We start from the raw sequence: 27,428 nt of genomic DNA, 5'->3' as shown, positions 1-27,428 counted from the left end.
ACTGCTTTATCTTACTGTTCAAACATACCATACTTTTACAAGATTAGCAATAAAGGCTAATGTTGGTTTTGCTCAGATTCTTTCCAATTCTAGTGAACCAATAGCTAACATGTTTTTATTTCTCAAAAAACTCACTACTCACTGGTAGAAATGTAGCATTTCGTAATTACGAGACCAAAAAAAAAAATTATAACATGAATTAAAGAATGATTTATTGCAGCATCTGTTTATAAAAGAGTAACAGACATTCATTTATTGTTTAACATGATTAAAAACCACAAAAATATTTCAAAAATAGCATGTAATAAATATAATTATCATACATTTTTTCATCAGTTCTTCAGAAATTATGTAATGACATTAACACACACTATATGGTTCTAAAATATGTCCATTGTTTTGATATGAATGCTGTCAGTGCAAATGCTTATTTTAAAATCTGATTCCAACAGTTGACTATCAATTATTTGGGAGACTGAGTGGCTAAATGCTTTTTCCAGCTGCTTTATCTTAAATAAAATAACATTGCACCTGGGAGAATGTCACCTGAAAAACCTGTCAATGGTGTTGAGACCTTTGGCCTTTTTGGCAGCCAATGCTGAAGTTGAGTCGTGCCTGGAAGTGATATGATCATACATCAATAATCGTGTTATAAATGGACATGCTTTTTTTTTTTTACAACAATATTTGATTTTACCTTTTAGTTTTACCTCTTCCTGTTTGCCTCGGCAGAAGGACAGTTTTGTCTGAAAACACAACCAGTCAATACCTTAATTTCCTATCTTGAAAAAAAAAAAGACATCTATCCATTGAGTACCAACAGCACCACTTAAGAGAGATAGAGCACAATTTCTAGTGTAGATTGTTCAAGAGGAAGCTGTGGTGCTCACACTGGCTTCATTATAGGAAAGAAAAAGCGATTTGGACAATTCCAAGGCTAGGGCAAAGAAATCCCTGCTGGTGAAATAAGGTCTGTTTTCTCGGTAGAAATCAATACCTCACAGTGCCTCACATAATGTGGCTGGCTGTAAATAAGAAGGCCACAGTAGCTTGGCAAATAGACATATGACGGCAACAGAAATTATATTGTACATTTCCATACAGACACTGCAAAAAGAAAACAAAAAAACAATGCATAGGAATCATGAATAAAATACTGCACTTCAAAAGCACATCTCCCAAGTTTGGGATGGCTCAAAACGCTCGGTTTCAAATCATTCACATCATTGCTGGATTGTGGTTAAACTGCCCCTTTGTTGGACTTCCTTATATGGGCGTGGTTGTAAGCTCTGCTACTTTGTTTACGAAACAAGCTCAGGCAGAAGTTATTGTAGTTGGTGATTCCCAGCAAGAGAAAAATATTTTCATCTGTCAATGGCATTTTACACGGGACTGTTTTTGTAAACATGAACGTGAAATATCCGCCAAAGTGTTGCCGGAGCCAGAAGCAAGTTGCAGGTTTCACCAAGCAGTTGCTTAGGTAGATTGAAAAGTAGATGGGAGAGTGTGTACAAATGTTATTTACACTTGTATAGTTAATCAAGGTTTATATATGGGGACACCACAGCATATTTCCAGTGAAACCCAATAAAAAATAATTAAAAAAAGCACTCACCAATCACATTGCTCTTTACAGCTTCAACGGAGGGTGGCTTTCCTAGCTCATGCAGCACTTCCTGGTTCAGGCAGAGGTCAACGTGACGATTGAATATAGTGAGGTCAATTGTGTCCTGGGTCAGCTGACAAACCGGGCAGATGAGGACGGGACCTTCATCAACAGATGACTGAGGCTGCTGTGAGGTCATTGTTTCACTCTCATCATTGATCAACGCCACCGCCTGAGTGGAATTATTTGTCACCTGGTGTTGTCTGTTTAGCTCGACTTGTCCATTGCTGTTTATCTTGTCATTATGCATCTCAACCTCTGAATCTGACTTCAAATGAGAAACGTGGAGCTCTTTAGGCTCTATGGAAACATTAATGAGACACTGGTCCACATGGCTGTTGAAGACATTCAAGTCATCTGTGCTCACCGGCCTGAAACACACAGGACAGGTGAGACTGTCCAATGCAGAGCCTGATGTGGATACTCGAGCCTGTGAAGTGCCATCAATTTCTACAAAATGCAACAAGGTGCTTTTTGGCTCCTCCCTCTTTGTTGATGACTCTGCCCTTTTATTGATATCAGCATCTGCAAGTGTTACCGTGGCTACGGTCGCATTTTCTTGTTCCTGTGTGCAAACCTGGAGCTTCAGTCTCTTAGCATGAGCTCTTTGGAAGAAAGACTGCTGAGGTCTTTCTGCAGTCTGGTCCTCCTGTAAGCGCTTTTTCTTTATTGGCCAGGGAATCTCCTCTTCAGTCTGACATGTCTGTGCTTTGAGAGGACAAGAGAGATGATCCCCTTCCAAGTCTTGATGTATTTCCTGGGTGTAGCCCCGAGCGTCTGCTTTGCCAGGCTGGAGGAAACCAATGATGCTCTTCTGTTGGTGCCTTTTATCATCCGAGGTGACAAAGGCGGAGATACGAACACCTGCAGAACACAAGATCGTTATCCTAAGGACACGCTGGGTAAATAACAAAGTAAACTTAATACAAATCATTCTAAAGAATGTTTTCCTACTTTATAAATCAATGTTATTTCAATGTAATTTGTCTGGGTACATGAAGGGTCGAAGACTGTAATTTCACACCCACTTTCAAACCAGATTTGTTCCAGATTTTGACATTGTAGAAGAAATTCAAAATAGAGAAACACAAGTATGTACTTATGTGTCATGCTTATACTAAATTATTATACGTTATTAGTATTTATATTAAATTTACAAACATATGAGTGGATATGGGGTAAAAAGCTGTTAAGCCTAGCTTCATCAGCATCCAGACTGAAGTTGGTGTACATTTTTAACACAGGAAATCTAATTTAACATTTACATACACTTAATGTATAACTCTATCCAATTGTATCAGTTTTGAACAGAATATAATGTATGTGTGCTGTGTGTATGAAGGCCCAATAATTTGTCAAATCCGGTTTAATCTTTGTTCATTTTGTAGACATTCTAATTTCCACGGAAAATGTCATTTTCACATTCGAACACTTGGATTTCTGTAAATATGATCAGTTTTGATCTGATCTAGATCTGATTAGATGAGGTCACAAATGTTCAAACCTTTGCAAAGTACTCTTGTAATACAATACAGTATCTAGTTACCCATGAGCCTCAGTCTGAGTGGCTGTGGACTTTCATTGTCTATTTCAGTCTTCAGTAGGTCTTTGGCTGCAGCAAAGATCTCATCCGCAGTAGCGACGCCACACGCCAGCGTCACTGCCCTGGTTTTAACTTCAAAATTCACATTCTTCAGCTTCAGTGTGACGTTTTTACCCTTTGGAAGAGTTAAGAGGACATAGTTCATAGGAATATAATTATATGCACACTGCAAAATAACAGTTATGGGATCATCTCCCTAGGAGAAATTTCTAAGGCTTGACAGTTTGCCCCCGCTGTCTCCTTAATGGCTCTCCATTTCCTGTTGCTATCAAGACCACATCAGGACTGAGGCAGGGGGGGTGATAGCCATGGCAAACCACCAAAGTCTTCCTTTATCAATTTGAAACACGCTGACGTACTTATATAAGACCCAGGTTCTATTTCAGTTGAATTTAGTACCTTTGATAATCATTTATTGATGTATGATAGATGAAAGGTTGTGTCACGTTCACAAATCATTCCATGTGTGAAGTATAAAGCTTAGCTGAAGTTCATTACCTTGAGATCTTCTCTTTTTAGGTCTTGTGCCAAGTCTTCGCACAGTTCTCTGCACAAGGAGAACTGCTCCTCAGGCCTGTTTAGTTCTTTAAATGTTCTGACAACGACCACAAGCGAGTAAGTGGGGTAGATGAGTAAAATTCCTTTCACGGTGCAAACATACTACCTCTCTGTGCTCATGCTTTTCCTTTCTTCACTCCTGTAAAACATCAGAAATGAGTATCGTTCATTGTCTGAATATATATTGAAGACTTTGAGAGCAAGGAAGATGTGTGGATTCAAGTACCTGACGATGTAGGTGGAGCCCAAACCAAGGGAAACCTGCATGAAGTGATGCCAGGCTGTCTCTGAGAACAACAAAGACAACAACGCCATCTGTTGACCAAGATGAGCACAGCTACTGATGCTCAGAGCATTCAGCATCTTCTCACTCACCTTCCCTATGCCTGACACCTGTAGACAAAAACATATTCTGACCTCAAATCACACCAGTAAACATACATTATTTCACACACCTATCCACAATAATTCACAAGTATCACTAAAGTCTGTGTTCATGTCAACTGAAATGTGGTGTACTTTGCGAACTGGGAGGTTCTGGATGAAGTCCATGACAGCCTCTCTGGTGGACGGCAGTCTGTACTGTCCATTGGGCTTGTTCTTGTCACTACACACCTTGGCCAGCATCATGTTTGGAGCAATGCCTGGATGAAAAAGGAAGCATGAATGAATATTATTAAGTGAACAGCTGGTAAAACAAAACATTGATATTAACGCAGTATCAGATGTAGCAGACATTTATGGTGTATCATGAGTGTATCCCAGCTGACTTTGGTAAGAGGCACTCAATTTCACGCTAATATACGTATGTGTATTTGCACAATTATTAATGTTATGTATTGTATAGGGCGGCACGGCGGTCCAGTGGTTAGCGCACAGACCTCACAGCTAGGAGACCAGGGTTCAATTCCCACCCTCGGCCATCTCTGTGTGGAGTTTGCATGTTCTCCCCGTGCATGCGTGGGTTTTCTCCAGGTACTCCGGTTTCCTCCCACATTCCAAAAACATACTAGGTTAATTGGCGACTCCAAATTGTATGAATGTGAGTGTGAATGGTTGTTTGTCTATATGTGCCCTGTGATTGGCTGTCCAGTCCAGGGTGTACCCCGCCTCTCGCCCGAAGACAGCTGGGATAGGCTCCAGCACCCCCCGTGAGGAAAAAGCGGTAGAAAATGAATGAATGTATTGTATACTGTATGTCTTTATCCAGCTTCCACACCGCATGTCCTTGTTGCAGGTAATTCATAGATAAGCTTGAGCCTATCTGCATTTCACTAATATAATAAAAAATATTTTCCCGAGTTCCACTCAATGAAAGGAACGCATGGACCACCAGTGGTAGTCTTACCACAGTTTGCCAAACAGTGAAACAATTACATCTTGCTTTCCTCTCACCTGCACTGGCAGTCAGCATAGTCTTCTGCTCAATGCGGAAGCGCATCTCCCTGACAGCCTCCTCAACAGACGTCCCAAAAACTTCAGTGGCATGAGCCATTGCATCACTTGTTTCGGAGCCAGGCAAGAACTCAGAAGAACTTGGGCTGTCTTCAAACAGCACAGGGGAAAAGCTTTTCAACTCTGATTCATGGTGGTGCTCAAGTTGACCTTCACCTTTAAAAATATATATATTTCTTTAACAAAGACACACCGCATTTCTTAATTAATTGCAATTTCAGAATATTTAAATTCTTGCCTGTCGCAGCGCTGCTGGAGCGGTAGCAATATGTCCGTGACGCCTCTGGCCAGCTCTTCCTCTGTTGCAGATGCTCTGTAAAGTCCAGATAGGCTTCATCCAGGCTCACAGGCTGGAAATTAGGATCATAATATGCAAATATCTGCCTGATCTAAAAAAGGGATAGAAACACATGAGCCAGGCAATGAACTGCAAGAAAGCTGAATGAAAAGTCTATGGTCATAAGCAGGCCTATGCTTATGTTGCAGTGTCTCGCTCACCTCATTGCTCACTGATTTGTATTTATTGAAATTGCATGGAACAATGATTAAGTTGGGGCAGAGTTTTTTGGCTATGAATCCAGGCATGGCGGCTCGAACACCATACTTCCTGGCATGGTAGTTGGACGTTGACTGTAAAAGGACAATAAGAAAATACGCATGACAAAACATAACTGACAAGATATATTTTAGGACCATTTTCAAATCAAATGAGATCCAGCACAAAGTTTTTTTAATAAAATAATTACATGTTTTGATTAAGACTGTGAGAGGAATATTCCTGGGCCGCATGGTGTGGCCAAGTGGTTCGCATGTTGGCCACACAATAAGGAGATTGTGAGGATCTGGGTTTGAATCTCCGCTTGGGCATCTCTGTGTGGAGTTTGCATGTTTCCCCCTGTGTGTGCGTTGATTTTCTCCGGGTTCTCTGGTTTCCTCCCACATTCCAAAAACATATTAGGTTAATTGCCGAGTCTAAATTATCCACAGGTATGAATGTGGGTGTGAATAATTGTTTTTTCTATATGCGCCCTGTGATTGGCTGGCAACCAGTAAGTCAGCTGGAACAGGCCCCAGCATATCATCTGACCCTGATGAGGATAAGCGGCATCGAAAACGAATGGATGGAGAAGTATTCACTAATCTATGTGGTTCTCATTGTGGTTGTAGTTTGCAATATAAGTTCATGTTATTTTATGTTTCACAATACTGTAAACCACAACAATAAGCATTATTACATCACTACCTCTCTGACATTGTCAATCAAAACAGAACATTATTTTTGTAAACTGTTGATAGCAACCTTATATTGTGCATGTGGCCATAACATTGTATTCAAATATAAAGCATACATTATATTTGACCTTATTGTATAACTGACTCACTAATAATATACTAGTATTGCTTCTAACACCCAATTTATTATGTACACCTGCATTATATACATACGTATAAGGAGCAATGCAATACAATACAATAGCTATAACAGAACTGTTTTGATTGATGTCATCATTTAACATTATTTTGATGTAGAGCTGCACTGCATGCTGCTGAGAAGCTATTTGAGAGGCATTTTTATGTACATTTGTTCAATTATTACTTATTTGAGACATTCAGCTTCTGTATTGGATCTCCAATGAAGAAGCAGTGTGAAGGATCATATTAATACTCTTTAACCAACCAGCATGCTCATGGATCCTACAGCCATGGGCTTGTCCTTCAGTTCAGGACAGTCTCTCATCTCCACTGCAGCATAGAAAGCGTCCATGTCCACATGCACAATCACACGGCTTAGATCACGACTTTTCTCCAGTTCAGAGCCCACCCTCTCCACCTAGTGAGAGTATTGATGTGATACTTACAATCCATATAATCTGCAAAAATCAAAGGTGATTAACAAATGTTTTCCGACATACCTGAGATTGTGCTTTCTTTAACTGTTGTTCTGTGATTTGTGTCTTTTGAAGCATCATTTTCTCAATGCGCTGGTTCACCTGCTGCTCTCTCCTAAGCTCATTCTCATAAAACTTAGATCCCTTCAAAGGAAGGTCAAGGACACAAAGCATTAGCAAAATCCATCATGATAACTTACAATAGTACATCTTTTCAGGGCTATACATCACTGCATTGAGGAGATGAGATTTTTACACAAGGCTGAACACAATGGAAAGCTCATCTGAAAACTGTTCACAGCACCATAATAATAAAACATTTGTACTCCCCTGTGCAGCATTTCTATGCTATGGATATTGCTAGGTAGAAGGCTGCTAGTGTTAAAACAAACCCAACTGGTTCATTTAACTAACTAACCTTTGATGACTCCATGATGATCTTGTTGATTTTGTCCCGGTCAAGACCCTCCATACCAGCTTTGTTGTCGTTGAGGGCCATTCTGGAGAGAAACCCCTCTCCTCCTTTAGTGGATGCATTTTGCATGCCATTTTCCATTCTAATTATCTGACCAGCGGTGTGGAATTAGTTTCCTCCAGCAATAATGATCTTGTTGAAAAAGCTGCGAAAAGTCATAGCTATGCATGTCATTATAAACATATTTAGAATTATATTGTTTAAAAGTAAGCAACTACTGTCGAAATCGCTGGTAAGCGACCAGTAAAGCTGTCCAAAGCTGTCCAAATACTGTATTTGAAATATGAGCGAATCTTTGGCGCCACTTCCGGGTTCAAAACTAGTACCGGAAATGTAACACTTCCTTTTCCGCTACACGCGTCATAATTTGTATTCTTTTTTGCGTTTTAGTCTTTGCTTGTAAAATACTTTAAATAGTGGGTTCTTGTGTTTAAAAATTTAATTAATCAAATAGATACAATTCGAAACTGCATTCACTTCAATTTGGTTATGTTGACCGATAAACTATAAACCTTCTTGTGTAGAACACAACACACTTTAGGTGACATTTGAAGCGTTGAGAGATTTGAAACTTCAAATTTGAAATATTTGACGAGCTAGCACGTAAACTGGAAATGAACAGGACTGTTAACTCAAAACTATTTCCGTAGTACGTATTGCACGGGTTTGGCTGCCATGATGGTAAGCAGAATCCAGAAATATTGCATTGTAAACCCTTTTCTATGTTCCCCAACTGCTCAGCGACTAATTGCTCTAATGGTGTATCCAATTGACCAAATGTGTCATTTTTTAAGTTAAACAAAAACAAAGACAAGCATGCTCTAGTATGTGTGATAAAAATGTTATAGATTTCTAACACTGGTTATAAATAAACAGTGGACTCAAGACTCACAGTGTCATCCCACACAATATAGCTTTAAGCTACTTTTTTTTTCTCTCGGTGATTAGTTGAATTAATGACAAATCAGTGGTAATGATTATTTAGGTTATAGTCTATCAAATGTATTAACAATTTAATTATTATTTTCATGATTATAATGTATTATTTTGTATGTTGATTGCGTTGGTAATACTCAAGGAAATTAAAAGTTACTGTTGTGTTCTTAGACCCGCCCACCTCTCTTGCTAACCATCATGGCAGACTTCTCCATGGCGTAAACTATGTTACTGCTGACAGTCCTTGCTCCGGAGTGTCCACCTTGAACACATATCGAACACATAGCGTATCGAGTAATAGTGGTGTTTTGCACAACATTAACATTTTAGATGTTCAATCGGCAAACATTCAGGGCACTGTTTTTACAATACATCTGTTTTAAACAATACGTTTCTAATAACAGTACATCCATAAGTGATTTTCAAAACAACGTATGAATGCTTTCATGTTATTTCTGATTAGAAAACGCGGATATGTGCGCTTATCAGCATTTTATTTTGCGAAATCAATTGTGTGATGTATTCCATTGTAACTTGATGCGTGTTCAAATAAAATTCAACAATTACCATTACCATATTATATATTTTTAGATGTTGTAAACTGCGACTGTGGTACCTTTCGCCAGTGTTACAACCGTCGATACACAACGGGATTAGCTTTTAAATTGAAAGAAACTAGTTTCACTTTTCCGGTAGATATTACTACGGGCTTGACGGTTCTTCCCTTCAGGTACACATACACAGTAAAGCGTGGCTGCGGCTCCTCCCCCGCGACCCAAATGACAAGCTAGTGGTGAGTCCTTCGCTATTGCTAACTAAACCGCGGAAATAAAGCAGCAACTGCTGACCCTTTCATCGTCCTTTGTAGCTTGATAGTTGAACATATCGTCACAGTGGATACGCGCAGGCCCTTTTTAATTGGCCGTTCTTTCAGCAGCAAGTCCAGTGCAGCCGGGGCGGGAACAGGCGCAATCACAAGTTAGGAGAGAAGTTAACATTTCACGCCAGTTTATTTGACAGCTAACTGTTACCGCTAACTAGCTCCTGTCGTTGCTCGTCGGCTTAGATTCAAAACAAAGCCAGCAAAAGCGAGAAGTTGAGATTGTACAGTGACAGTTTTCTTTTTTTTTTACCCGACCATACTCCGCTGATCTTTAAACGATAACAGACAGATAACGTTTCACTGCTGACGGAAGGCTAACTTTGTGTTTATTTCAAAGCGGTCAGCAGGTTGCGTCTTGGTTCTGCTACGTGGAGGAGATAATCTAGTTAGTATCGAGCGAGGCAGCTCTGTCCATAAAACACACTAGAGTTTCATTTCAATATTGGATTTAAATGTCCGAAAAAAGCTCATCGTCCGGTTCAGATGAAGATGTGGACCCAGAATCCGGACAACCTGTGGAGCTGGGAGGCGTTTTGAGCAAGGTAATTTATAGTTTAGATAAATCCCGCATGCACGTCATGATATCAAGCTGCAAGGTAACCGTACCAGCTGTTTGTTTACAGTGGACCAATTACATCCATGGGTGGCAGGACCGATGGGTTGTGCTGAAGAACAATACTTTGAGCTACTACAAGTCTGAAGATGAAAGGGAATATGGCTGCAGGGGATCATTGTGCCTCAGCAAGGCTGTCATCACGGTAAGTCTGCTTTTAAAACTCAATACATTCGGTGTTCTTGCTGCAGGAATGAACACACTTAATGCTATAGTGTTGCAGTAGATGTGCTTTGATTCTGTCTTTGCCTGTTCCCAGCATGCAGTTATTCCTTCAACCATTTGTCAAGATAGGGAGGTAAAGATTAACTTGTTATTCAGATTTGTATTAAGATATAGGGCAGGATATACACCAGCAGTTAAGCACACCAAAGCCGTCCTGCCCCAGCAGTCAGTGAAGCACAAGCCCCCTCTGTTCCAAGGCAAGTTATTTTACACACAACTTGGATTCAGCGTTCCTTGTTGTAATGTAATCTTTGACTGCATATTTTTGACACGCTGCCTGTATTTTCGCTGATACAGGCTTCCAATTTTTCCAGATAATTCCACACCCTAGTTAAATATTTACTTTTTCCCTGAGCATTCTACCACACAGCACAAAGGCCAAACAATTGGTTTTACCGTGATTAGTGAAATAGGATTAAACAGCCCACATCTGAATTAGGATCACAACATGAAATGTTTGTTAGTCTTGCATACCTGCCTACTGTTTCGTAAGTAAAAAAAAAAAAAAGATTAAGTAAGAATGTTGTTTGCCTTTAACGCACGGGTTAGCCATGTTCCATGACCCACACAGACATGTAAATATACATTTGTGCAGTGTCGTTGCTGTCGAGGGAGACTGTGGCATGTGTCCCCAGGAACATAGAAACAAGTGTCTGCTGCTCTTCCTGCTCTAGTCAATGTTCATTAGGTGCAAACTGACACCAGAATGTCTCTGTATAGAAGCAAATTGCACAAGAAATATGATCCTCTGACCAATCCCGCCATGCACTGTTGGAAGTCATATCGGTAGAAACTGCTTTCATGCTGCCCATAAGAAAGAAGCTAATGTGTTTTGTTTGTTTTTTAGTGAGCAATATTAAGCCAAAACCACTCAACCAGCTTCAGTGAGCCTTTGAAGCCAGGCAGATAGCTTTGGCCCGCCAAATATTTAGTTTTTCCACTTGTGTTATTTGTGGAGAAAGTGTTTTCCATGGTGAACCAGACCTGACCATGATAAAAGGTGTAAGTAGGATTCCTTCTTTATACACAGACTATTTTGGAGCATGGAAAACCTGTTCCGGACCTTCTAGATACGCGATTTAGCAGTATTAGAACCCTCTTAACATGAAATATAAAAAAATAAAATAACACCCATATAGACACCTTTACAGTCGTATTGCTCAAAATAATAGATATAATCAGAGGAAATAAGCCATTTAAGACTTGCATAAAACTCCTGCCCGTGTGTGTTGCAAAAAATGTGTTTTGTATGTGTGGCGAACAGGAAGTGATATTGGGGGTTTAAAATTAAGTTGTAGCTTGTCATGGGTTACGGTCGCAACAGTAGCTTGTGTTTTTATTATGGTTACGATCATTATGTTTCTTATGTGATTATATGATTGTGCCTGTTGTGAGATAGTTCATACCTGCAATCAAAGCCTGTCTGGCGCATGTATGTTTCACTGAATATTACATATCACAATATGTATGTGTCTTCTTCCTCACTTATTTGTAATTATACAGCAGTTCTAAAGTTACTTTAACCATTGTTAATAATGGCCAAATGATGCAGCTGCATTTTAAAGCTGTCTGTTAAAATCATTTAATCGTCAATATCTTTGCTTGATGCTTGATCATGCATTACGCTTTGGCTAATATCCCAACTCTACTTCAGGATGCCGCAGTCTTGTGTACAGAAAACACTCTTGGAGCTCAGCAGTACAGCAGTGCTTGCTCAAGGAGAACAAGAATGTTCTAGGAAGATTGAAGAGGTATAAAGTGGACAGTAAAAGCACGGTTTATGAGCTGTGTCTGATACAACTCGGTTGGATCCTCAGAACCTGTAATGGCATCATGGCTGGATGCACTAGAGGTTCCTACTGTGCACAAATCAGAGTTATACCTGCAGTTGTGCCTGCTGCTCATGGATATTTATTGCTTCCTTTTAGCACAGCATGATTAGAGGGACTGTGGATACAACTATTCAGATTCAGGGTTTCTGCCTTGAGTCAGGCTGTATGTTGCAAATGTCAGCCAGCAAAAGAGCATGTGAGTGCTATTTGAGCAAATCTAGTTAAAACGTGGACAACGTGAGGTCGTGTCAGCTGACAGCCGTGCCATCGCGGGACGCAAGGCGATTGCAGTTAACTCTTTTTTGTCTTCCATTAGCAGTCTGCAGAGCGGAGATCTTGCCAGCTGAATGCAACAGTCAAATTCCAGTCTCGGAGGAAACGGTGGAATTCTGTTCACGTGCATATGTTTGGTCGAGTGCCTTGTACGCGCTGTGTCTGGAGGTGGGTGGGGCACATTGCAGAATGGGGGAGTGAAATAGTTTAAAGATTTTGGATGATTGCAGGAGGTAGGGTTGTGACAACCTTGGGTTGAAGAGAAGGCAGGCTCCTGGTTGTTTAGTTACGCTTGTTGAAGGTTGCATCCAGTGAAATAAGCCATCAGGTTTTAATTAACATTCTTGTTTATTTTCTGGCAAAGTCTACAGCAATGGGATCCACATGTGCCCTGAATGTGTCCTTGTGAGGCAGCCATTGTCATAAAAGACCAAGTTTAGATACATCCCAGCAAAAAGCAATAACTGAAAAGTTCCATTGATGCTTTTTGCCACAGGATATCTGGTCTTGTTGAAAAAAGTTTCTGACCTTTCCTCCCATTTGTTTCCATCTCTCTCTGCAGCCCCATGAGTTTGACGAGTGTCGTTTTGACATCAGTGTCAACGACAGCGTTTGGTACCTCCGAGCAGAAGACCCTGAGCACAGACTCCAGTGGATTGAGTCCATTGAGTTACACAAGGTGAGCGGAAAAAGGCGCACACTCTTAACATTTCTGTACTTGATCTGTACTTGCATTGTTTGGTTGCCTAGTACTACATATACATCCACTTTTATTACATGCACGCATCCAAAAGGATAATAATGTTCAGATTTAGCAAATCCGTTATGTGAGCTTTAGAGGGTTTGGTTTTCCTGTCTTCTTTCTCTCTGTACTTTCTGCTCCTCCCAACCTTTTGTAAATTAGCTTACTGATTTCTCAGTGGACGGGCTAGGTTGTAGCAAGCATGTTTGTGCCGCCAAGCAAATTCAATTAATACAGATACTTTTTTTGGCCTCGATCAACAGCAAGTCAGGAGCTTTGACAAGGAGCGGAGGAGATATTCTCCTGTCATTGTGAGTCATCACCCGAGAGCATAACAAATATGATATTGGCTCTATGTTCCAGTTGCAATATTCATATTTTTTCTATTACTCATAATCGGTCTGGGGGCCTGGTTGTATGAATTCACTGAGCTGGGTGTGGCAGAGCAGAGACACACATCCACAATCCCTATTTCTGCCTCTCCTTTTCCCTGGGAATGTAAAGAATGGATGTGTGTGAGGTGTGGGTATCCCCCGTCATGATAGTCCGTGCAGCTGCTCACTCTGTAGGGGTATGTAGTAGTTATTAAAAGTCTGCCAACATTAGTGTTGTAAAGCATGTTGTCATTGCTGACTCGGGCTATGCTGTGGCTCTCATTTCAGTCTCAGACTAAAGCTGTCCTATCTAGTCTTTGATCATGAAGTAGGATGAGAGGCAAATGTCTTCTAAGACAAGCTGAACAGTCCAGTTGCGATTGATTCAATACTGTAAGTTTTCATTATTTTATATTCACACACACATCGTATGGTGTCATTCAGAGTTGGCGAGATGCCTGGTGGGATACATTGTGGTTGTCTACAACATCTAGCTGGATTTTAGGAAACAGATTTTTTTACTCTGGTTGTATTGAAATAAAAATTATATATATTTACATGTAGTTAATGTCGGCTTTACTTCCACTTTGTTCATCTTGGTGGGTGTGCATGTACACATCTGTGGCTTCTTTATTGTCTGAACCACCTGAAGGCAACACGTTTCAGAAGGACCACTAAAAAAAGCACCACATTTAAAAGTGGCCGCTGTTTTGTGAATTCTCATCAGGTCGGCTTCACTGGTCGTTCTTTGCTGATTTTCGGCATGCCAGTTCAGTGTGAGTGACCTCAGGTCTTTGGTCCATTAGTGGCGGTGTGAGAGTATTCAAAGGTTATGTTTGGACTGTGCCCTGCAGTAACCTCAGCATGCTAATGGATTATTACCTGCAGGCTGGTGATACGTGTCTGTACTGCCCCCAGTTGGGCAAAAAAAAGACTTGCGTTATATTTCCCTTTGGTATTCAGCATGAATATCTCTCCATTGTACTTACTACTATAGCCTTTTTTTTAATCCTAATAATACCGTGTCCGCAAATATTTGTGTATTTTACTAACTTAGCATGAGATCATTTACATTACCTTTGAAGTGTACAAGCTTTAATATCAATGTTTACAGGCACACAAGTCAGTCTTTTATTAAGCCAAATTTAGAGGTTTGGTGTTGAACAAACCACTTTTGGTTAGGTTGACTTTACATGTGGGAGTGTTTGTGTTGGTTGTGTGAAAAGTTGCTCTCAATGTGGCTACTTCAAGAGCAGCTCTCGATGAATAATAAAGCCCTTGTTCTCACAGCAACCAAAATCAAAACTCATCATACCAGCAAGACTGTTCCATTTTGTCATGTTCCAAGGGGTGGAGGAGTAGCAGATTTGTAAATGCCCTCCTGCTCCCCTCACAATTTGCCATCACTGCTTCAGGCTGTTTGCTTGTAAGACATTCTTAAGTGGCTAATTGGAACAAGCACAGACAAAAAGAGTGAAACAAGTAAAGCAGAAAAACCTCTGAAATGGTATCCATCCCTGCCTCCCCCATCCTTTCTCTCTAGTCTGCATCAGTCTAGAGTAGGCTGCATTCATCGCCCACCCATTTGATACATTTTATTACCCAAACAGCACCAGACGGCTCTCATCTTTCTGTCTAATGCATACATGCTTGCAAATGGAATCCCTCCCTGGCTCGTGCTTGTGCACTCGCTCACTCACTGGGTCAGCGATGGATGCTGCACATAAAGATGGGCAGGATGAAATGGTTTCACATATCAGGGTGTGTGGTCTTTTGTGATAAATGTGTGCAGACTAAAAGCTGGGCTGCTTCACTCTTCTGAGGAATTCTTCATTTCAGCTTTCTATGTGTCCTGATGCTGCTCCAAACCAGTGGATGTTTTTTCCTCCCTTTATGCTGCTATCTCGATGCTTTCTCCATTTAACAAGCTCTACTGAGTCTATTGCTTTTTCTTCTGCGCCGCCTCCTCCTCTTGTCGCTGTTCCGCCTGTGAGGTGTGTCCGGGGAAACTGGAGTTTTGGACTTGAGCGTCTGAACTGTCAAAACACACTGGGGTGTGTGTGTTATATGTTGGGGGGACTTCTGTGCCATGTTGAGGCCAGCAAACCACTGGGACTGCAGCAGTGTCCTGCTCTGCTTTGGCTGCTGGGATGGTCGAATGGTGGGCTCATTTCATGCTGGCATGCTGCCTGATAACACACATATTACAGTACTCTTTAAAGTGTGTACCAATATTCTGCATGTACTATTCACCCTAAACAGTTAGCTATATCAGTACACGCATGTTGCTATTCCCATTGTTAGCCTTATTTGCTCAGAAATCTTTCTTAGCCTCAGTCATGTTTATCTTGAATTTTAACTTGCCTTCTGCATGATGGAGTACAAAACAAAAATGAATACTTGCACTTGTAAAGTTACTGGTTTTAAAGGAAATTAATTTTGCCCATCATTGACACTTCTTATGTAAGACTTAAAAGAGGCAGCTAGTATTGGGACCAAAACCCCCCACAAGGTTTTATTGTTTTATATATACGTACTATAACCGTATCCATACAAGGTACATGTATCATAACATGTCACACTTAAGAGTATTTTGCCATATTTTGGTCCCTTTTAACTAAATTCCCAATTCAATCCCAGCCTTTTTTCCAAATGCATGCCTCTCAGTACCAGACATTTTTGAGCCATTTTTCAAGGCACACAGAATGTGTTGTATAGGGTTAAAAAAACATGGTACCTTCCAAAAGAAACACCAGACTCTCAACTTTCATCAGAAAAAAGCAGTAGAACATGGGTAAGTTTAAACTTTTTGTGAAATTATACATTTCAAGTATAATTTTTATTTTAACCATACATATTTAGCCAAAATATCTAAGCAACTATGCCACAACATAAAAAACAACAGACTATATCATACAGACTATTTTGTTTCTCAAATCAAGAATTCTGTAAGTAGTTGTGGACTTTTTGTGTGCTTGTTTCAGTCAAGGATTAGTCCAAGTTTTTCTGCTAATATGTGTAGATAAAGTGTGAAAGGATCATAATAGCAATTAACAGGTAAAAACATTTTATTTTCTTGGTGTGTTTTTTAGTGTCACTGCCCCTCAATCAGTGCACGTCTATGCAAGTTACTTTACATCACAATTTTGCTTTCTGTATATTGCTGTCAGTGGCAGCTAAAATGTAAACATGTGGGCAGATGAGGCATCATTGTTGTCTTGTTTGGGTTGGGTGCTTGCACATACTCTACATTTTTAACACTTTGTTGAATGTCAGCAGAGTCGGGGAATCGCGAGCATTTTCATGTTCTTATGACTGATTTCCTACTTTTTGTCTTGCGTGCTAGCTCAAGATTAGACAGAGTAGGCTTTATATCCACCTTGTCTGGTAGCATTTGCTAGTTTTGTGCATGGGTTTGTTTGTTTGTCCCATTGTTTCTTTGTTGTTTGGCTGCGTAGGTGGAGGTTTTGCTCTTGTCCAGCTCAGCATTACTCAGTGCTGCTGACTGCAAGAACTGTTCTACCCCCTCTCTGTCTGCTTTGTGACAGCTCCAGTCTTAGGAAGCACACAGCCGTGTTCATTACTTTTCCTTCGTGTCTCAGTGACTCTCCTTTCGACACTTGTCTTTCTTACTTTTTGTCCTCTCTTGCCTCTGTGTTCTCTCTCATTCTGCAGGCAGAGTCAGGGTATGGGTCAGAATCTAGTCTGAGGCGTCATGGATCCATGTTGTCTCTCACCTCAGCAGCCAGTGCCTTGTCTGCCACGTCCACATCCTCCTTCAAGGTAGGCGCAGGAACATTTACAATTAATTAACCGATGTTTTGAATCCTAACATGGCATTTATTGCTACTTAGAAGGGTCACAGACTATGTGAGAAGCTAGCAGAAATGGAGACCTTTCGAGACATTCTTTGCAGACAAGTGGACACACTGCAGAAATACTTTGACTCCTGCGCCGACGGTGTCTCCAAAGATGAGTTTCAGAGGGACAGAGGTAATGTTTTGCTTTAATCCAAGGTGCTAATAAGTTTGCTAAGGGCCTTTATTAATACAAAGTTGAGATGGCTGATTTGACATTGATATAAAGACTGATACACGAACACATACAACAGCAGATGGCTTGAATGGCTAGAATGCGGCACTGGTCCAAAGAAGGACCCTTAGCTGCCTTGCAAGGTGCCTGCCGTATAAAACTTAGAGAAGTCTGCCCTAAACAGTGTCCACACTACATATAAACCTAGAATTCATGAATTTACAACAGCGATCGACAGTGGAAGTCCCAAAGATTGACTGGACGCTAGTGATCTACGGGTTGGAGACCCATGCTCTAAGGTTTCGTTTGAGACAGTATTACAGCAATGTAAGGAACAAACTAAAAAAGTTTGGCAAAAAAAATAGGGGCGTTAACGATGGTAGCAAATTTATTTCATTAATTACAACACCTCTCTGTTAAGACGGCCGACGGAAGCACAGTGTAGTGTCCCCAGAGTCTGATGCTCGTTGAGGCATGTTGTTCCATGTCTTATAACTTTATTCTGAACACATCAACAGCAGTGCGATTCCAACATAATGTATATATTAATATATATCCGACTCACAAACACTTCTCTTGTCTTCCTCGGAACAATACTTTCACATTGTCACTAGGCAAGTGTGCGATGCATTCACTGTGAAAATCACAATGTTTTAATTATGCGTGTATCTTCTTTTTTTTCTTTCGTGTATGTGCAGTCAATATAAACGGAAAGACAACCCCAGAAGCCACATGCTGTAGAAATCATAATGCAAAAATATTAAAGCTACAATACCTACCATTGAGAGACGTCTTGAAGTAACCTCTTTTTTCATGAGAAACTTTGGACTGTCCAGTCTCTACTTCCGGATCAAATGTTGTGCTACTATCAAAGAGATCAGTGTTAGGCAAATAGATATTCAGACATGTGGTATAATTTAGCTTGAGTTAAATTTGGTTTTTTGGTAAATTTGGTATTTTTCATCATTTATTTTTGTTCATAAAATACAGAAGAAAATGGCCATAGTATATCACACATAGTTGCAAATGGTGATTAATCGTGATTAATTAATTTGACCGCTGTGATTAATTTGATTAAAATGTGTAATCATTTGACAGCGCTAAAAGAATCGATCCCAACTTCATGGGTTACTTCCCAAAGAGTGAATCTTGTTAATCTTTTATTCTACCACATTCTTTTGTCAAAGTCCATATTGGTTGTGTTTCCTAAATAACCCATTGATATGATTGGGTTTTATAACTTGCATTGACTCCTTATTTATCTAGTAGTGGATGAGGATGAAGATGATTTTCCTGCCACCTCAAAACCAGACGGGGATTATCACAACAATAATGGCAGCAAAGAGAAATGTGAGTATCTCTGTGAAATTGGATGCTTTTTTTAAAATATCTTAAGTTCTGTCAGAGTCAAGTGTTGAGGCAGCTGTCACACTGTCTTTTTTTTGGTTCTTGCTTAGTGTTTGCCCCTGCCAGTCCTAAAGGCATCAATGGCATAGACTTCAAAGGGGAGGCCATCACCTTCAAAGCCACCACAGCCGGCATCCTTTCCACTATGTCACACTGTATCGAGCTGATGGTCAAACGGGAGGACAGCTGGCAGAAGAGAATGGACAAGGTACAGAGCTGCTTGCTTTACATTCACAGAAACCGACAACGCGACTAAACGGACAAAAGTCTAGTGTCAACTCTGTTTACACTACAACCTACTGTACATACAGAGTACGCTACACCAACTGCTGGTCTTCACTGTACTGTATATAAATGGTTGTACAGTGGATCTCCTCACATCCGCCATCTGGCCTTCATGACTCCCCGAATTTGCAGATATTTGGTAAAAAAAAATCTCTGAAAACATGGCCTTGTTTCTGCAGAAAACATTGTGTCAGGATTTATAAATATACCATAATACAGGTAAAATGTACAGCATACCTGATTTGTCGCGGCCGATGGAATCATTCCGGAAGATTGAAATGCCTGATGTAGGCTCACACCAACTCTGTGAAGCGAAGTGAAAAACTGTGACGTGCTAGCAGTAATTTAGGCAATAAATAATATAGTAATTTACAACATTTGTTTTTCAGAAAAAGCAATGATGCAGACAGAACAGTCCATATTGGCTGAAATGCAGCTTAATTCCAGATCTGTACTGAACAATACAGCTTTCATTTGATATACGTGTATTCTTCCACTTACGTATTCACATATAGAAAACTTAGACCTCTTGAAAGACATCCCAGACGAGTGTGGGATGTTACAGCTTCAGAGAGAGGAAACACCAGTGGACGTAAAATGTTGAGTGTCTCATATTTTTGTCCAGAAGTAGCAGTCATTTCCTGAATGGGCGTGTCAGTCGGGGTTGCTCAATAGATGCTACCTGTCGACCTACCTACCTACTTCCCTGCTTATGGGGGTGTCGTACAACTTCAGGTCAAAAAATCCGAACTATCCCTTTAAGACAGCAAGCTAATAGGAAAATCATTAAATGGTCAATGTTTTACAAAGGTGAAAGCAGGGCTTCATGGATTTGGCTCTAAAGTTTGTTCTAAATCAATGTCTGACCATTTTAGGAATACTGCCACATGCTTCTATATACAGTAAATGCACCTGTTGTTCTTAGTAAGCAACAAGCCACAGTGTGACTTGTGGTGATAAGACATGCATTCATTAGTTTTGCGTGAACCTTTGTGACCTGTGTGTGTGTGTGTGTCGGTAAAGAAATGCTCTTTGCTCATGTTGTCAAACCAGTTCCTGTGTAATGGCTTGCTGCCCAACCCTAAAAAGTACAAAAGTCGGGAAGTGCTCAGAGCGTCTTCGACTGCTCAAGCAAAACTAACTCCCCTTTTATCTGTATGTGGTTTTAAGTGTGCGCGTTAACTGCCGGTGTGGTGTAGGGAAGGAGCACAATCAAAGTGTAGCCACACGGGACACAGAATCAAAAAATGACTGCTCGGACATCTTGGTTCACCCTTTGGAAGCCTTCACTACAGCTGCGATCAGAGGCACACAAGTACCAGACGCAACATTGGATACCTTTACAGACCTGCAGCCTCTTCTTCAAAGTAGGTTTCATAGTGGCTGGAGCTAAGAGATTACAGCCGGATGTCCATGTTTGTTCTGTGACAAGTGTCAACACCTTATTCCACACTTAGTTTTTCTCCCAGCAGCTTGATCTGGTTTGGTTTGACAACAGCAATAAGCTGATCCCTTAAAGTGTGAAAGTGTGAAATAAGAGCTGCTTTTTATGTTGTTTCTTTGCTCAGCTGAGGCAAGCGTTGGTCCGTATTGACTCTCTCATTATCAGTTTGAAAACGGCAAAAATACTTTGACTGGTTTCTCAGGTTTCTGTGGTTTTGAAAGCGCCAGCTCATACAGTAATACGCCGTCTTGAGTCAGCCATTGTATTACAGCAGCGTGTTGTTATTTGTAGAACATTTGTCCTCAGTCTTTTCATGTGTGATGGAATGAAACCACTAAACCTGTTGTTGCTGAATTGTATCTGCCTTCTTTTTGTGAAGTCAAGTCAAGCTGATATTTTGATATTTTTGCTAATGGCATGATATTATGAAACACCAATTGGAGATATTTTGGCTCTCTTATTTTGCTATATGAGATTGCTGAAATGCTACAAACATTATGTGTATTATTCTATTCTACACCACAGCAAACTACAGGAATGAACCTCTGATGCCCATGTACGCATGTCAATGAAAACGAAACAGTAACATCTGTAAGAGTAAGATCTCATTAGATGTTGTGGTAACTATTATTTTATGTATTTATTTATAGGAACTAGAGAAGAGGAGAAGGGTGGAAGATGCCTACAAGTCTGCTGTGAACGAACTAAAGAAAAAATCCCACTACGGCGGTCCTGACTATGAGGCAAGATGATGTTGCGTTGTTGATCAGAAACTATTTTCTGCGACCCTCGTGGTTTGGATGACTCAGGGTTCCCACATTCCTGATTACAGTTTGTCCACCCTTTTCCAGGAGGGTCCCAACAGTCTGATCAAAGAGGATGAGTTCTTTGACGCAGTGGAGGCTGCACTCGACAGACAAGACAAGATAGAGGAGCAGGTGCGATGACACTTTTTCTTCTATTTTTTCCATGCGTCATCTTTTATTCCCTGCAAATTGTGTGGCCTAGTCGTGGCAGCCGAATTGTTAGGATTGCAAGGCAAGAGCAGTTGTACCTATTGGTACTGTACATACTGCATCCCACAGCGGTGACATTGAGTAATATACTGTGGGATATGTTGGATTCATTGCCATCAGGGTTTTGCTGGTTGTGTTTTTGCTAGCTGTGCTCACTAATATGTAGAATCTTGTTACTTGTCTGTCTAAATCACATTCTTGTCCTCCTCAGTGCCAGTCAGAGAAGGTCAGGATCCCTCGACTAACTCCAGCTCCCCCAGGCGATGTCTATTCAAGCATCGGCACACACCGATACGCTACCAAGGTTCCATGCTTGTTCCTTCTCATGTTGTTCCATGCCTTTATAGCTAATCTTTCTCATGTGCTCCACGGCCACATGTAACCCATCTGATCAGTATGTTATGAACTCTTAGCTGAGCAGCTGATGATTGTTTGCTTTGGCTTTTTGCTTTTGGTGCTTCTTTCTCTCTGGTTTATCCTTCCTTCTCTTTCTAATGTCTCTACTGCACAGGCGCATAGTTACTCCTCTTCCCTTTCCTCTGTCGAGCTAGTCAGTGCTTCAGATGACATTCACAGATTCAGCGCTCAGGTACTGTATTTGGTGGCCACTTGCATGTACAAAGGAACACACACACGCATTTCAGTCCTAAGAGAGCTTGAACAGAAAGCAGAAGCACTTTTCTGTAATGACAGTTAGGTCATGAACAACAGCAAACACGTTGCATTGTGTAGCTAATGCAATAGTTTGCATCCTTCAGCAGGATAAAGTGTTGAATTATTAATTCAAAAAGGCACTATTCAATGTTTGCTTGACACATTCCCAACAACCTCTGCGATTCCCACCACTGGGTGCCAGCTACACTATGTACCGTATACTGTAAGACACTTTCTCCAAAACTGCTGAGATCTTTACAAGGATCCTCTATGTTTTCAAATTGTTCATGGTAGGTGAAATGGAAACTATCATTTAATCCTAGATATAACTCGTGTTCCAAGTTGGACAGAATAATGCTGGAGGAGTTGAGCTGTAGCAGAGGTCTGCGTGGGTGTAGCTCAGATTCCGATAGCTAATGTCATGTCGATCTTTTTGAGACAGCAGATTAGTTGAGCCATAGTCAACTGCACCTTTGCAAGTAGTGCTCCATTTTCCTCTAGAATACAGGACATTAAACTTTGCATTTTTGAGTGCACAGCATTTCAATTTCTCATTGAATATTAGGACGATTTGTAAATCACAATAAGCGTTATTGGCCAAGTATGCTTCCACAAACAAGGAATTTGACGCCGGTTAAATTAGCCCTAAAAAAAAAAACTGTATTCAATTGATATAAATTTGCTCGAACATATCATAAAGAAGACGATTTACCACACTTTTTATACTAGCAGAGCAGCATGTTTGTTTTTTTTTTTCTGCGGAATGCCTTCCATTAATGCTGAGCACCGCTTAAGAGTTTGCCTCCAAACCGTCCTGTGAACCACAATGACTGGAATCGATATCCATCTGTCTCTTAGGTGGAAGAGATGGTGCAGAATCATATGACTTACTCCCTCCAGGACGTGGGTGGAGATGCAAACTGGCAGCTGGTGATCGAGGAAGGAGAGATGAAGGTGAGAGACTGTGTAGGAGTCATCTTTCTTGTTTGTTTACCTGGTAACTTACCTAACATTCTGTTTTAGAGATATGACGGATATGAATCTGATATCTGATAATGCTCAGTGCCCAATTTTGAAGTATAGCTGGTTGATATTTTTCCACAACATTACCTAGGTGTACAGGAGGGAAGTGGAAGAGAACGGGATTGTGTTAGATCCCCTGAAAGCTACGCATTCTGTCAAAGGGGTGACAGGACATGAGGTGTGCCATTATTTCTGGGACACCGCAGTACGCATGGACTGGGAGAGTAAGTTTGTGTTCACAATCACGTCACGTTTATTTGATGTTTAAAAAAACATTACTCATTTAAACTGTCCTCCTCAGCCACAATTGAAAACTTCAATGTCGTGGAAACGCTTTCTGACAACGCCATCATCGTTTATCAGACACACAAGGTAAAGCATTTATTTCTACTCTGCATACCCTGGCGCTTGGCGTTAATAACGGATACTATGAGCAATTTCATTCCATTTACAATAGTGTAAAAATACATGCATGTACTGATGAGCAAGCATGCCGTGGATGTTGACTTTGTGGAATATTTCTTTGTCGCTCCTACTGTATGGTTTTCTATGATACAAGTTGGTGGTTGTCATTAATAACTAGCAGGGCCGATCGAATTTTCTACTACATTGTGGATGTGCACATGTACCCATGAGCAAGCATACTGTGGGTGTTGACTATTATTCATTCATTCATTTTCTACCGCTTATCCTCACGAGGGTCGCGGGGGTGCTGGAGCCTATCCCAGCTGTCTTCGGGTGAGAAGCAGGGTACACCCTGGACTGGTCGCTGGCCAATCACAGGGCACATATAGACAAACAACCATTCACACTCACATTCATACCTATGGACAACTTGGAGTCACCAATTAACCTAGCATGTTTTTTGGAATGAGTAAACCCACGTATGCAACATGCAAACTCCACACAGGGTGGAATTGAACTCAGGTCTCATAGCCATGAGGCTACAATATCTACGTGCTAACCACTCGTCCACCGTGCAGCCGACTATTATCCTATGTCTTTGTATGTATAGTATTTACAGTTGTGTTCAAAATACTAGTAGTCTAACATGAGTAACCAGATCAATCACTGTTTGGTGAAACTATGACTACATGGCAAATGATTTAGCAGTAGGTGAAGTAGAAACATAGAAAACCAACACATCCAACATACATGACGTACATCTCCTGAATCTTTGTAATTGAGTAAGCAATTAAAAGGGGTGTGTTCAAATTCATAGCAGTGCGGAGTTCAATTAATGAGTACATCAAAACACTTAAAGAGGTCATGTTTCCTTATGCTGAAGAGGAAATGCCCTTGAATTGAATGTTTTAACAACACAACCCCAAACCCACCAGTAAACAAGCAGCATCTCGGTTCAAAATGAAAGTTATGCAGTGGCCAACACAATGCCTGACAGAAAGCCTAAGACTATGCCTGATAGAACATTTGTGGGGTGGCATCACATCATATTTTGATCAACAAAACCATGTGCAGTGTTCCTAATGCATGGAATTAAAAACTTGAATTTGACTTTTACTCACATATATTTCTGTATTTTATCCGAGTAGTTGTCACATTCATTAAATGACTCATCCAGCACTCACACTCGTCAAACAAAGCGGACTTGCCTATTGTGACTACGTCATGAATCATTGTCCAAAGCCTACAAATTCACTTGGGAGTGTTGGCTTCCTTTGACTTTAATGCCCATATAATGAGTGTGTGATTCATTGTATTTCCAACATTGGCTATGTGTTTGGGTTTCAGAGGGTGTGGCCAGCCTCTCAGCGAGACGTCCTCTATCTATCAGCCATCAGGAAGATTCTAGCAACCAATGAAAATGATCCCGACACCTGGCTGGTCTGCAACTTCTCTGTTGACCATGACAATGCGCTAGTAAGTTCACTGCAAGGCATAATTATTTCAATGTGGTTGCCCGTGTTCATGCTTTGACTTTTTGTCCATCCAGCCCTCAAACCGCTGCGTCCGAGCCAAAATCAACGTTGCCATGATCTGTCAAACTCTGGTCAGCCCACCAGAGGGCGACAAAGAGATCAGCAGGGATAACATCCTGTGTAGGATCACCTATGTTGCCAATGGTGAGTAGCTGCATTGCATTCTGCATACTTTGCCCTTTTAATGACCTTATGTTTAAGTGAGGTCGTATAGAGAAATGCTTATTTTGACTCACTGATATCAATGTCAACACCTCCAGAATCATAATGACACCACTTATCTGTTTCACTGCGCAATGCTATTTTATAACAGACCAATGCTGAATTTTACTGACATTTATCACCATGACCCTCATTGGTGAGACCATAGGGGATCTTTCGAGGGATCTTTCCTCATTGTGATGGAATGTTTGCTGTGTGTGTGGCCACAGTAAATCCAGGTGGGTGGGCGCCGGCCTCGGTCCTCAGAGCCGTCGCCAAGAGAGAGTATCCTAAGTTCCTCAAACGTTTCACCTCCTACGTCCAGGAGAAGACGACGGGGAAGCCCATCCTCTTCTAAGAGGTAACACCCAGACGTCCTGCTTCATGCTTTATCTCTAAACAGCTGCACTATACATGAGCTGGGTACCGCTTTCAAGGTACACCACGGTATGAAAAAGTCACGGTGCACTGCAAGCGCACACTACAGGCTTGGGGAAGATTGATGTCTACATCAGCAAATGTAACCGGAGGCCACTATTTTAGGAAATGTGGTACTTTTATCCCTTTTCCTTCAGGATCCAAGCATAAAGACTAAAGGCTGACCCCTATTTCGAAAAACAGCAGTGTGAAGCACGTTCCCCATGTGATACAGTCTGCTCCAGGACGACCCTGAGGTTCCTCCCTTGACCCTTGACCCTTGAACACAAGAGACTGGTCGTTTGGCTTTAATCCATCAGTATTTGTCCTTCCAGCTTAACATCTTTGGGTCCTTTTTTATATGTAGAGTCTCTCCCTTGGTGAATTGATTGGTATATGTGCTTTTTTTCTAGATTGTTTTTGTACATTTCCTATGAGTATGACATACTTGCTGCGTTTTGGGGGGCTAACTAATATAGCATGACTGCTGCTTGTTTGCTGCTGCTAAAGAGAGTAAGGCGGCATCTCCTCTGGTGACGACCGGCACGGTCTGATGGAGTGGTTTTTCTCTGAGATCTTTCTTTTTCTATAGCGATGTATTGTACAGAGAAACTCAAGTAACTTGACCAAAGTGCGAAATGTGAATTGACTGTTAAACACGCTTGAATTAGATGACAGTGACGTGCCAAGGAAACTTGAAGTCTCATCGACACTTGGACAATACTTTGGGTAGAAGCTGCTGATAATGATTCGTACGGATGCTGTGTTGCAGCTATTTGACCTGCCGTAGCGTCTCTGTAAAGATTCCTCCCTTTATTTCTTTTTATCTTTTTTTCCCCCCTTAACTTTTAGCCAAACTCAAAGGGAGCGCCGGGAATGTCTCCACCCGTGAACGTCAAATTATTTCTACGTACACAACCTCCTGGAAAAAAAAACTTCTAGTTGGATATCATCTTGGCCCTAAATATAGCATTCCAACGCTAATATTACATTTCGTGTGTCACACCAGAGTGCACAGTGACTGAGAAGGATGAACTACCCCCAGGGATGCCTTAGACGCCAGCTAGAGCCTGATTATTGTTACTCTACATCGACAACCACCACATGTGCATTTATCAACATTCACTGACTGTGTGCGTGTGTGTTTTATGTGTGCGTGTGTGCTCGGGATTGGAGGGTCAGCATTTCACGTCATGATCTTACCTCAAGATTACCATTTTTTTTTTGTTTTTGTCAGCAAATTTGTTCTGCATCGTCTTCTGATTTAATTATGTCAGGAGGTGGAGGTTAGGAAGGATATGGGTGTTTGTTTATAAGCTCGACTCCCCGTCTCAGCTGAAGAAGAAAATATTTCCTGTTTTATTCATTTTTTGGTATTGTGTCACTAATCCTCACACTTTGTATGTTTCTAAAGTGTTATTATTTGCACTAAATGTAATGCAAGTTGACAATGTTCTGTAAATTAAAATCGCTACACAACACCAA

General features: G+C 40.9%; 2 protein-coding genes across 5 annotated transcripts; one reads left to right on the top strand and one right to left on the bottom strand.

Moving 5' to 3' along the window:
- Nucleotides 1-326: 326 nt before the first annotated feature.
- Nucleotides 327-9,826, bottom strand: polk (polymerase (DNA directed) kappa). Its single transcript, XM_058069857.1, has 15 exons — nucleotides 9,431-9,826; nucleotides 7,590-7,791; nucleotides 7,196-7,315; nucleotides 6,961-7,113; nucleotides 5,781-5,912; nucleotides 5,521-5,671; nucleotides 5,223-5,438; nucleotides 4,347-4,471; nucleotides 4,054-4,220; nucleotides 3,934-3,966; nucleotides 3,768-3,864; nucleotides 3,213-3,384; nucleotides 1,616-2,530; nucleotides 698-746; nucleotides 327-615 (listed from the first exon to the last, which is right to left on the bottom strand). The coding sequence occupies exons 2-15, from the start codon at nucleotides 7,725-7,727 to the stop codon at nucleotides 543-545; spliced, it is 2,541 nt and encodes an 846-aa protein (XP_057925840.1). The 5' UTR covers nucleotides 7,728-7,791; nucleotides 9,431-9,826; the 3' UTR covers nucleotides 327-542.
- LOC131127709 (ceramide transfer protein-like) lies at nucleotides 8,831-27,424 on the top strand. 4 transcript variants are annotated; one of them, XM_058069859.1, is made up of 18 exons: nucleotides 8,831-10,007; nucleotides 10,089-10,223; nucleotides 12,971-13,087; nucleotides 17,200-17,307; nucleotides 17,379-17,517; nucleotides 18,826-18,906; nucleotides 19,014-19,171; nucleotides 21,343-21,435; nucleotides 21,544-21,630; nucleotides 21,920-22,012; nucleotides 22,220-22,297; nucleotides 23,221-23,316; nucleotides 23,477-23,609; nucleotides 23,687-23,757; nucleotides 25,138-25,266; nucleotides 25,340-25,469; nucleotides 25,757-25,887; nucleotides 26,102-27,424. In XM_058069859.1, the coding sequence occupies exons 1-17, from the start codon at nucleotides 9,918-9,920 to the stop codon at nucleotides 25,882-25,884; spliced, it is 1,866 nt and encodes a 621-aa protein (XP_057925842.1). In that variant the 5' UTR covers nucleotides 8,831-9,917; the 3' UTR covers nucleotides 25,885-25,887; nucleotides 26,102-27,424. The 4 variants fall into 4 exon arrangements, with proteins under 4 accessions (XP_057925842.1, XP_057925841.1, XP_057925843.1 ...); XM_058069858.1 differs by having other exon boundaries at nucleotides 8,836-10,007; nucleotides 18,823-18,906; XM_058069860.1 differs by lacking the exon at nucleotides 22,220-22,297 and having other exon boundaries at nucleotides 8,843-10,007; nucleotides 18,823-18,906.
- Nucleotides 27,425-27,428: the final 4 nt, after the last annotated feature.

Source organism: Doryrhamphus excisus, chromosome 4 (assembly GCF_030265055.1).
Source record: "Doryrhamphus excisus isolate RoL2022-K1 chromosome 4, RoL_Dexc_1.0, whole genome shotgun sequence".
Lineage (NCBI taxonomy): Eukaryota > Metazoa > Chordata > Actinopteri > Syngnathiformes > Syngnathidae > Doryrhamphus > Doryrhamphus excisus.
The sequence above is the reverse complement of the archived record's forward strand: the minus strand, read 5'-3'. Positions and strand labels throughout refer to the sequence as shown.

Excerpts from the sequence above, each read along its gene's own strand:
- polk (XM_058069857.1), bottom strand. The coding sequence starts at position 7,727 with ATGGAAAATGGCATGCAAAATGCATCCACTAAAGGAGGAGAGGGGTTT. Across the intron at positions 7,316-7,589 it reads TCATCATGGAGTCATCAAAG|GGATCTAAGTTTTATGAGAA; the intron begins GTTAGTTAGTTA and ends CTTCCTTTGAAG. Across the intron at positions 4,472-5,222 it reads TATGCTGACTGCCAGTGCAG|GCATTGCTCCAAACATGATG; the intron begins GTGAGAGGAAAG and ends TTTTTCATCCAG.
- LOC131127709 (XM_058069858.1), top strand. The coding sequence starts at position 9,918 with ATGTCCGAAAAAAGCTCATCGTCCGGTTCAGATGAAGATGTGGACCCA. Across the intron at positions 17,308-17,378 it reads CGTCCACATCCTCCTTCAAG|AAGGGTCACAGACTATGTGA; the intron begins GTAGGCGCAGGA and ends ATTGCTACTTAG. Across the intron at positions 22,013-22,219 it reads CACACCGATACGCTACCAAG|GCGCATAGTTACTCCTCTTC; the intron begins GTTCCATGCTTG and ends TCTACTGCACAG.